Source organism: Atheta coriaria, unplaced genomic scaffold (genome assembly GCF_025399875.1).
Source record: "Atheta coriaria isolate IRGN ID8LTWV9N9 unplaced genomic scaffold, Caltech_Dcor_3.1 hic_scaffold_2_pilon, whole genome shotgun sequence".
Lineage (NCBI taxonomy): Eukaryota > Metazoa > Arthropoda > Insecta > Coleoptera > Staphylinidae > Dalotia > Dalotia coriaria.
Window position 1 is genome coordinate 3,257,662 of NW_027045444.1, and position 10,876 is coordinate 3,268,537.

The window sequence follows — 10,876 nt, forward strand, 5'->3', positions numbered from 1 at the left end:
AATAATTTGACACATTTATCAACTTTTTATAATGATTTTACGCGTTTTACACATTTTTATACATATTTATTTAATTTTCTTAACTTTACCACCAAATATAACCGCAAATGGTACATCATTCACCGTTGGAACAGTTTTATTCACTCCATCTGACATACAAAGAGAATGCTGGACACAAGAAAACATGGCGCTGCTTACAACACGGATGTTAATGGCGAATCTCATGCCGCACACGGAGAAAATCAAAGCGGACGATGATTCTTTCGTCTCGGATATCATCGAATACTTTCGTTTGCTGCTGGAAGTAATTAGGTCGAATACCAGTGGAAAAACGAAGCATATTATGTTGTTAGCTGCTACAGATACAATGGGTAATGTAAACATAACCTATAATAATTTATAATGTAAATTTTTAATTTTTTTGTTTGTTTTAAAATGTTTTAGGAGGTTATATGAAACATTTAGTTGTGCCCATATCTAAATACGCGTATTATGCTGGTAATATACAGTATGCTAGTATTATCAGGTTGTATCAGTTGTATGATGAGTTGAAGAACTTTCTAAGGACCAATGGTGATGGATGGGCGAAACCATGGCGGAATGCAGGGAGGCATATTCAGGCGAAGAGTATTTCGGTGCAGTCGCCGTCACCTACGAGTGATCCTTGTAAAGGGATTATTTATTACAAGCATACGCCGACTATGTGTAAGTATTTTATTGTTTATATCTGATAGGGAATTTAATTAGCTATGTTTTGATGTATTAAACATTGAATTTGAGTGAATATTTTATGAGTTATTAATGAAAATATGAAAAATTTGGAGGTTAGTGTTAAATTTGTGTTTTTTGAAGAAATTTAAGTTTTATTATAGGCAAGGAATTTGTTATTAGGTTGAGTTATATATCATTTTGGAGACAATTAAATTATCTTTAATTTGATGCATAATATATTAATTTTTAGTTATAAACAAAAAAGATATAAGCAAGTAAAATTAGCAAATTTAGAAATATTTTCTTGATTTTTTGATTTTTTTAGAATAAGTTAGTTTATTATAGTTTAAACATTATTTAAATTATATTATGATACATTTTTAGATAGCTAATGAAATTGTCTTTTATTTGATATATAATCTATTAATTTTTATTCATAATTACCAAAGTTATAAACAAAATAAAAACAAACAAAAATTGAGAAATTTTTACGGTTTTAATATTTTTCAATAGAAAACCGTTAAATAATATAATTTATGAAAGTATTACTTATTATTATTATACATCATTAGAAAGATAATTAAATTATCTTTAATTTAATACCAACATAAACAATTTTACTCCACTCAATCAAAAGTTATAACCAAATTTTAAAAATTTTCTAGCTTCTGTCCGAAAAGCCGAACACACTGAAACAAAATCATGCGGAATGGACGTCCCACTCCCCTTCTTCGACTCCAAAACCCACCCGGCTGCCATTGCTGTCCCCTTTCGCACATTCGGCCTGCGCAACCTGGAATCTCGTGTCTCTGCATACATCCTAGTAAAATACTTCGTCGCCGTGAGTAAATGTATGGCTGCCCGCAACACAAACGACGAAGACGTGCACAAATTCAACGCGAACATCTTCTCCTTCATTGTGTCGAAAGTAATGCCGCATTTGGGCGATGAGAAATTCTACGCTGCGTTCGGCGGTGTGCTGCGCATATTACAAACTGTGACGGAGACAACCAAAGCCAAAGGGCACGCCATTGGGAATATTAATATCATGCCGGAGACACAGGATAGGGAACCGCCTGATATGAAAGAGGATGAGGATATTGCGCTGTCGAAAGGTGGAAGTGGTGGGAGTAAGAAAAATGGCGACGTAAGTTTTTTTTTACTTTTTTTTGTTTTATTTGAGATTTTTATTGTTTTTATTTGTTTCAGAAGCGTTCACGTAATAATTTAATTCTTCTGGCGGCGTTGGCTACGATTATTGTGTGGTTCTGTTTGGGTGCAGCGTTTGTTTGTTGTCGGATTAAGGCTGGAAAGATGCGCGATGATAAGTCGGTGAATGATGATGAGAATGTGTGCAGAGAGAGTACCTGTCCGGTTTTGTCTGCGCCCACGTCTGCTTCGGCGACTGATAATGAACATCACAATGAGCATCATACTAAGTAAGTACTTTTTGTTTATTTTTAAACTTTTTTTGTTTGTTTTGAAGTTTTAAAGTAGCGTAACTTTGGTTTGCGTTGTTGGAATCTTATGAATTTGGGGTTAAATGAAAGATAATTTAATGTGTTATAAATTGAGGTTAGGTAGAGAGTAATATGCCTGTGTATATAGGTGTTATTTAGTCAAAAAGGTGAATTTTACATTTTTAGATATATTTTGTTCGAAAAATTTTTCAAACTTAGATAGCGCCGGTATTGTTTCATCAAATTTAATAAATAATATGTTGTTTGATAGATAATTAAATAGACTAATAGATAATATTAATTAATATTTGATATCTAAATCAATTTAACAGTTATTCATGTCCAAAGTTGCTATTTCTACGTTTTTTCACCTTTTTTTTTAACAAACATTTTTCAAACTTTGATAGCGTCGATATTTTTTAATCAAATTTAATAAATAATACGTTGTTTGATAGATAATTAAATAGACTAATAGATAACATTAATTAATATTTGTTATCTAAACTAATTTAACAGTTATTCATGTCCAAAGTTGATATTTCTACGTTTTTTTTCACATTTTTTTAACAAAAATTTTTCAAACTTTGATAGCGTCGATATTTTTTAATCAAATTTAATAAATAATACGTTGTTTGATAGATAATTAAATAGACTAATAGATAATATTAATTAATATTTGTTATCTAAACTAATTTAACAATTATTTATGTCCAAAATTGATATTTCTACGTTTTTACACATTTTTTTAACAAAAAATTTTCAAACTTTGATAGCGGTGATATTTTTTTACCAAATTTTATAAATAATACGTCATTAAATAGATAATTAAACACACTATCAGATTGTACTGATTAGTATTTGTTATTATCATGAATTTAGCCGTTATTTATGCTAAAGTTTAAGAATAATTTAATTTTTAATTTTTTGGCAAAAAAGTTTAAAACTTTAATAGCACTCGTAATTTTGCAACAAATTTTTAAAGTTTTATATTATTTAATAGCCAATTAACCACAATTAAAGATAATGTAAATAACAATCCTCAAAAATTTAACATTTCTTAGTTATTTATCCCCAAAGTCAGTTTTTCAATATTTTTTACGTTTTTCGAATAAAAAAATTCCAAATTTGATAACTATTGCATTTTTTAATAAAATTTAATTAATTAAACATCACTTGATAGCCAAGTAAATATACTATCACATGATAAGAATAAATAATTCATATTTCTCTTAATTTTAACGTTAATAACCTCTAAAAACTAAAAATGTAATAATTTTCATTAAATTTTTTAATTTTTCAGAGTATTATACAGCGTAAAACGCCCCAAGAAGAAAGAACCCAAACGCAAAGAACCAAAATCCACATCATCTCACAAAAGCAACAAATCCTCCTCCAAAAGCTCCAAATCTCAAAAATCTGGCCTAACCAACACCACCGAAATGGACAGCGAAACAATCGAATCGCCATCCCTTATATCCCGCACACCATCATCCACCAACAACTCCCCTGTAGTCCTCCAAGCCCGCGCCCCAACCAGAGACCGCCCTGGTCCCAACAAAGACCGCGTCTATTCCTTTACACAAATACGCGGAAATTCATTCGAAAAAGAACCGGAAATGACCCGCGAAGATTCCATGCTCGAAAGACGTTTATCAGTCAACAGGGAAAGAAGACGACAAACTGAAGAAGAAGAACGAGAAGAAATAGAAGAAGAATTCGAGCAGGAACGCGAAGTGGATGAAGAAGAGCGTGAAACTGAACGAATACAAGAAGAAGAAGAGCCTACACGTGATGAAACCAACGATAGGCCACCACAGTTACAAGTGCACAGGTAATAACCTCAAAATATTTATTTTTACGCATTATAACCTAACTTAAACTTAAATTTTTGTTTGTTTTGTTTTAGTGTGCAATATTATCCGCCTACATTCGCTTGTCACACGAGTATGACTGGAAAAATTAAACTGGACTCTACTTCAGAGGACTACACGTCACGTGATGATGATAAGAGGCCGTATGTGTTTGGGTATGACTTCCAGACGACGTCAGACGAGACTACACCTAGAGGTAACCTCACTTTGTTTATAATCTTATCTTTTATCTTTGAAATCTTTATTATTTTGAGATTTTAAAGATTATTTTTATGTTATCTTGATGATATTGCTATAAACAATTCATTTTTAGATCCTACGACTGATGGGGAGAATGATATGGCTGGAAATATGTCTAGATAGATGTTTTTTCTAGAAATATATTAATATTTTGTGTTTTTTTATGATTTACGATTAAACTATACAAAGGATTTTTATGAAATTTTAAGGGCTGATGAATAATTTATGTATGTTTAATATAACGTTGAAATAATGTCAATATTGTAATTTGTTTATTTTTTATTGATTTTTTAAGGTGAAAAAGTATGGATTTTTGATGTTTTTCTTTAATATCTTGATGAGTATTATTTTTTCTTGTATTGTGTAAATTTTATAATAAACTATATTTTATTATCTATCGTTTGCAGTTTTTATTTTTAAAATATCTTTATTCCAACCCTGTTTATTTTAAGTTTTAAATAAATTAGCTATCATGCCGCCAGTTTGAATTTTCCCGCCGCAGTGTTGCCACTACAAAAATCCCAAACCAAAACTCCCTAGTTTTTGTTTTTGTCACTAGATTTCAAACAATAGCCTAACATATGATCGTAGTCAGTTCATTCACAGTTTCCCAGGGCGTGTGAACAAAGAAACACACTCGTCGTGTGAATATTAATAATTAACCGCGCTGCGTGAATATTTAGTAAGTAATTGGTGCTATTTGTTGCGGACATTTGTTTGTTTTATTTTTGATGTTTATTAAAATGCCATTTTAACGCGAGTTCGAAGAGGTTAGTGTGTGGCTGTAAAAATTCACTATAAAACCCATGTAAGTAATCCGCCGTGATTAATCTGAAGTGAATGATAAGAATTGCGTGCATTGTTTTGATTGAATATTTAAATTCGGTGGTGGTTCTGTGGGTTGCGAGACGTTTTACGATTTCGCCATCGCGAGCGCTGCGCACAGGCAACGTCGCACAATTCCGTACGGTCCGCCATATTGAAAATCTCTCGATACAGAAAATTTTGTAAGTAAATTGTGTAAATAATCATCGCGGAAAAACGCGTGCGAAATTCCCGGCGAATGCGAGTGCGTGTGCTTGATTTTCGGCCATTGAACACGCGCGTTTCCAATTCATTGCACACGCCACAGTCGAATTGTGTCCGAATCAATGCTTTACCAAGTGGCTCAAGTGCAATCCTCACACAACTCGCCACCAAATTGACGATAATTAATCATCGACGGCGAAATCAACGCGAAACGCATCATCGTCGCATACACGGATAATCAGTGAATCATTTCGCACGGGGTAGAAATTTCCCACCTGCTTTCAAAGCGGTTTAATCGGCTGTCAAAAATGGACATATCAATTATAAATATTTATGCCAACCAGACAAAAGTTGAGGCAAAAGAATTACAAATAACACCTAGATAATCATACAAAAACACACTGCATACCAAAGTAACACACGGTGTTATCTTGATTCTTAGTCAATGTGAATGTAGGTTGAGTCATCATGGGTTTTTCAATACATAACAGATGTTAATATTCATTTTGAGGCAATAATTAATAATAATTTTCGAACAATGGCTGTGTTGGTGGTTGTGTCTTATCACAAGTCGTAAATATTCATGCCTCTAGCACCGATAATAATTGTTGTTTTTGTTTGATTGTAGATTTGTTGTGAAGGATTCCAGGAATTGAAGATTTAGAAGAATATTTGTTGTGTTGACAATGTCAGTGCTAAACCAGAGTGGCGAGGAGCAGGTGGAGTGTCCGCTGTGTATGGAGCCGTTGGAGGTGGACGACCTCAACTTCTTCCCGTGCACGTGCGGATATCAGATCTGCCGCTTCTGCTGGCATCGCATTCGCACCGACGAGAACGGACTGTGTCCGGCGTGTCGGAAGGCGTATTCGGAGAATCCAGCTGATTTTATTCCGCTTTCCAAGGAGCAAGTGGCGCAGTTGAAGGCGGAGAAGCGGCAGCGCGATCAGCAGCGCAAGGCGAAGCTGAGTGAGAGTCGCAAACATCTTGCGAGGTAATATTTTGCATTATATTTAATAAAAAGTAATAATAAAATTAATTTTTAGTGTGAGAGTCGTGCAGAGGAATCTTGTGTTTGTCGTCGGTTTACCGATGAGACTAGCCGATCCCGAAGTGCTTAAGAAACACGAGTATTTTGGGAAGTTTGGTAAGATACACAAGGTTGTGATAAATCAGTCCACTGCTTATGCTGGTACACAAGGACCTAGTGCTAGTAAGTTTTATTTAATTATATATTTGTTTTATTTATAAATAAATATTTTTTTTAAATAATTTCTAGGTGCGTATGTGACTTATATGAAGAGTGACGACGCGCTGCGCGCCATCCAAAGCGTGAACAACTCAACTCTGGATGGTAAAACGATAAAGACCAGCCTCGGCACGACCAAGTACTGCTCGCACTTTATGAAGAATCAGCCATGCCCCAAACCGGACTGCATGTATCTGCACGACTTTGGTGAGTTTAAACACATGTCCTTTATCTCAAATAAAATCGCTTTTGTGCGCTTGTCGATTGTATGAATCGTTTAAATTCGTGTGTATTATGTCTCCTGGCTAAATGTTGAACAAAGACGACGTGATAGTTGTGTGTTGCGTGTTAAAGGAGACCAGGAAGCCAGCTTCACCAAGGAGCAGATGCACGCCGGTAAACATCAGGAGTACGAGAAGAAGCTGCACGATTGTCTGCTGGCGAAACTGGCGGCGGCACAGCAAGCGGCGGCGATTGCAGCAGCGCAACCACCCGTTGTTGTTGTGCAAACGCAAGCGACGACTGACACGACTGCGAGCACCACCACCACGACGACGAATGCGAAAACAAACGGCAAAGCGAAAGAAACTACGATCGGCAAGGATAAAGAAAAGGAAGCGGGTAGTTGGCCACATCTAGATAAAGATAACACGAAAGCGGAGGTGGTGAAAAAGAGCACGGATGCGAACTGCAAGGAGAAACCGGAGAAGTCGAAGCGGAATAAAAAGAGCAACGTTACGGAGAATAATAGTAAAAACAAGACTAGAAATGAGGAAACGACATGTAGCAAAGATAAGGACAAAGAAAAGGAGACTAAAGTACAATTATTGGAAAAGGACAAGGAGAAGACGAAAGAGAATAGCGTTGAAATTAAGGAAAACAAGGTGAAAAAAGACGTGCTACATGATGAGATTGTTGTGAATAACAATACGATCACTAGCAACGCCAAGACTAATAAAACCGATGAGGGTTCAGGTGATAAACAAAGAAGTAAACTACCACAATCGCAGCCAAAACGTAGTCCAATGCAAAACGGTGATGACACTATCAAAATGCCTCTGCACGATGATAACTCTAGCTTCTTTACGTCAAATTCGTTCTCGTGCGCGAAGCTCGAGAACGAAGATGATGACGATTCCAGTTTGTTGAATCGCCAGATTGACGGACAAGATTTACTGCTGGATATCAACGATGGCGATGCGTGGGACTTTGATTTTGGCTACACGAATCACTCGCATCATTTGGAGGAGTTGGCGACGCAGCGCTGTCGTCAACAGGAGACAATTAAAGATCCTCTGGAATCATTCGCGAATGGTTTCGGTGGTTTGGACACGTTTAGCAAACTGGATGCGTTTATGGACGCGCCGTACGTGGCGAATACCGAGAGCTTACTAGAGACTTTGGCGAAGAACAGTGTCAATTATCAGATGCATCCACAGCAACAGGTGCCACAACAACACAGACAGCCACAGCAACAGCATTATATGAACGGGCATAATGGACATAAAGATGTGTTGTTGTCGGGGTTGTTGGAGCAGCAACAAGCGCAACAACAACATCAGCAACAACAGCAGCAGCAACAACAGATACAGAATGCGTTCCCGAAATTGATTGATATGTACAGTAGGAGTTTACATCCGCAACAGGCGCATCCGTCGCTGATGAATGGCCTGCATTCGCAGAGTAACGGATTTCATAATAATTTCGCGCAACAACAACAGCAGCATTTTAATCACATGATGGTGGATAAGCGGATGGCGCTCCTGCAGCATAGGCAAATGGAGGAGAACTTTTTGAATTTGTCGCTGGGGAAACAAATGCAACAACAGCAGCAGATACCGCAACAGCAACCGCAACAACCGCCGTTCTCGCATTCGCAGATGAACGGACATTTCGATGGGTTTAATTCGTTTGGGTTGGGTGGTAATGCGCCACAGGCCAACACACAGAAGCGACATGTTGTGGTGGACGATAAAGACTTGGATTTTCGATTCCAAGAGGCGCAGAAAGCTCTGGAGGCGTTGGTCGAGTCGGACAATCATGTGCACAATTCAGGTAAGTTTAAATTTATGTTGATTTGATTGATTTTAATGTTTTTGTTTGTTTTGTTTTAGGCCGTACTACATTAGGATCAAATCAATTAAATGGTTTAGTGCATAGTCAAAGCGGTAGCCATTTGCCGCCTCCGCCACCCGGCTTTGTTCAACCCAACACACACATGAATTCGTTCGGTTAGTACACACAGAAACTGTGCGCATTTTTTTCTCTCTCTATTCTTGCTTCACTTATGAATCGATGGTGTTTTGGTGTGGGTGGTGTGTGTATGTATGTATGTTTGTTCTATTCGTTTTTCTCTTTGGCTTCTTTGATGATGAGTGTTTTGTTTTCTGTGTCTGCGCGCAGGTAGCAAAATATTACCCTTCTTAAACATGAATAGTCAACAACAGCAACAAATTAATACCTCACAGAACAACTGGCCGAGCAATTTTAGTCAAATTCAACAACAGCAGCAGCAGCAGCAACAAAATCAACACAATAAAGGTGCGTTTTAGTTGAAATTTAATATTTATTTGTTTGGTTTGTTAAAATTTTGTTTTTTAGGAATGGGAACCGTGTGCAATGACTGGAAAGTTTTGGACACGGCGATTATTTCCTCCCGCCGCCACATTCCCAACATGGGCCCACTGATAGACCAGTACTCGCCCGGCGCGCCTTCGCCTCAACAACAGCAACAGCAGCAGCAGCAGCAACAACAACAACAGGCTGCAGCTGCCGCCGCTGCACAACAACAGCGCACCTATGACATGTACGCGACGTTCTCCAACTATTCAAACCAGCTGCCACCCGCGTATGGCAACGGCTATCAGACGCACCTCGCCACTCAACCGAACCTGAACTGGTTGGGCAGCGAGATCGCCGGGCCGATTTCCACGCCGCCAGGCTTCCGCACCGCCGGTCAGGCCACCAAACAGCAGGAGTGCTAAATTCCACATCGCAGATTTTCGACCCGCAAGCGACCACAACCGCTCCCTCTAAGAGTTTAGTGCGCATCAATTTGAATTTAGAAGAAAAACTGTACTAGCTGATTATTATTTATATTTGTCTTTGGTAATTGATTTTAGTCTTTTTATTTTTTTTTCTGTTCTTTGATTGGCATTCGATGCTTTTTGTCGTTTGTAATTGATTTGCTGGCAAAGTTAAGTTTTTTCCGATTTGTTTTTCAACCAAAGACTGAACTCTGAGCGTGTGGTTGGTGTCGACTGTGGGTGAATAGTAACGTCGAAAGAAATGATTACATATTGAATCAATACATACATTTATTAATCAAATATTTTGGGGTGCGAGGCTTTAAACAATACAAACACGAAACAATTCATGTAACAACTCGATACAAACAACACACAACCAAACAACAAGCGGTCAGCGGTTTGTTGCGCGACGAAATGATTGATGTTATGCAAGTGTGATGAAATGTGAATTGATTTGTTGGGCTGCACGAGGCGTCGGGTGGACACGTCGGCCGGGTACGTTGGACGTTAAGGCCCCTCGACTGACGTGTCCATCTGATTTTGAAATAAATTAAAACTCGAGCCTTCACACAGCAAGGACGAGAGGTTTAATGAGGTGCTCTGTAAGTGCCGAGCACTTACACTTGATTAATGTGACTTTAATCATGTTCGAGGACCTCGAGTGATGCGCTTATCACACCGTATTATTAATATTATATTATACACACATATTATTGATGATAACGCGTCGCTACGAATGAGCACGCCTCGTGCGCCAGCAAGGCATTTACTGAACATGAAACTATGCGAAGAAAATGTTAAAGAATTGTGGAGAGATAAAAAAAACACTTGAACTCTTTGAAATTAATAAAATACGAAAGCTAAAATTGAGATCTGTGTGTCAATTATTGTAAATTGTCACAATGTGACATTAATAATGTAGAATTAGTTTCGTTTGTATTAGGAATCATTTGGATGCAAAATTTCTTGTGAAAATATGAAAAAATTACCGGGAAAATTGCCGTTCCATCAACGGTATTATTTTCGACTCAGGGATGAAGCACCGAAACGTGAGATTCTAGTCACCACGATCGTTATGGGAATGTTATTTGGCAAAGTATGATTTTAATTAATTAAGTTGATGTTATTGTGGTAAATGTTTGTTTGTTGATTTTTAGGTGACTTACGAACAAGTCAAGAGTTTCTTCAAGGAACCGCCCATCCTGGATATGTGCACCTGCTGTACGAATGGAGACGATTACAACGAAGATGAAGATTGCGAGGATTGAAGAAGCTGCATCTGCATGAACA

The 10,876-nt window shown here is 37.3% G+C and overlaps 2 protein-coding genes across 7 annotated transcripts; both read left to right on the plus strand.

Annotated features, from left to right (window-relative positions):
- Nucleotide 1: 1 nt before the first annotated feature.
- On the plus strand, nt 2-4,679 carry LOC135799703 (uncharacterized). Of its 2 annotated transcripts, none has more exons than XM_065312901.1 (7): nt 2-371; nt 445-705; nt 1,377-1,858; nt 1,921-2,150; nt 3,472-4,002; nt 4,078-4,238; nt 4,356-4,679. In XM_065312901.1, exons 1-7 carry the CDS (start codon nt 32-34, stop codon nt 4,403-4,405), a joined length of 2,055 nt encoding a protein of 684 aa, XP_065168973.1. In that variant the 5' UTR covers nt 2-31; the 3' UTR covers nt 4,406-4,679. The 2 variants fall into 2 exon arrangements, with proteins under 2 accessions (XP_065168973.1, XP_065168981.1); XM_065312909.1 differs by having other exon boundaries at nt 1,924-2,150.
- A 175-nt stretch (nt 4,680-4,854) lies between these two features.
- On the plus strand, nt 4,855-10,456 carry Cnot4 (CCR4-NOT transcription complex subunit 4). 5 transcript variants are annotated; one of them, XM_065317121.1, is made up of 8 exons: nt 4,855-4,964; nt 5,940-6,302; nt 6,355-6,521; nt 6,588-6,764; nt 6,912-8,612; nt 8,672-8,788; nt 8,961-9,098; nt 9,159-10,456. In XM_065317121.1, exons 2-8 carry the CDS (start codon nt 5,998-6,000, stop codon nt 9,539-9,541), a joined length of 2,988 nt encoding a protein of 995 aa, XP_065173193.1. In that variant the 5' UTR covers nt 4,855-4,964; nt 5,940-5,997; the 3' UTR covers nt 9,542-10,456. The 5 variants fall into 5 exon arrangements, with proteins under 5 accessions (XP_065173193.1, XP_065173192.1, XP_065173191.1 ...); XM_065317120.1 differs by having other exon boundaries at nt 4,953-5,090; XM_065317119.1 differs by lacking the exon at nt 4,855-4,964 and adding an exon at nt 5,171-5,289.
- The last annotated feature ends 420 nt before the right edge of the window (nt 10,457-10,876 follow it).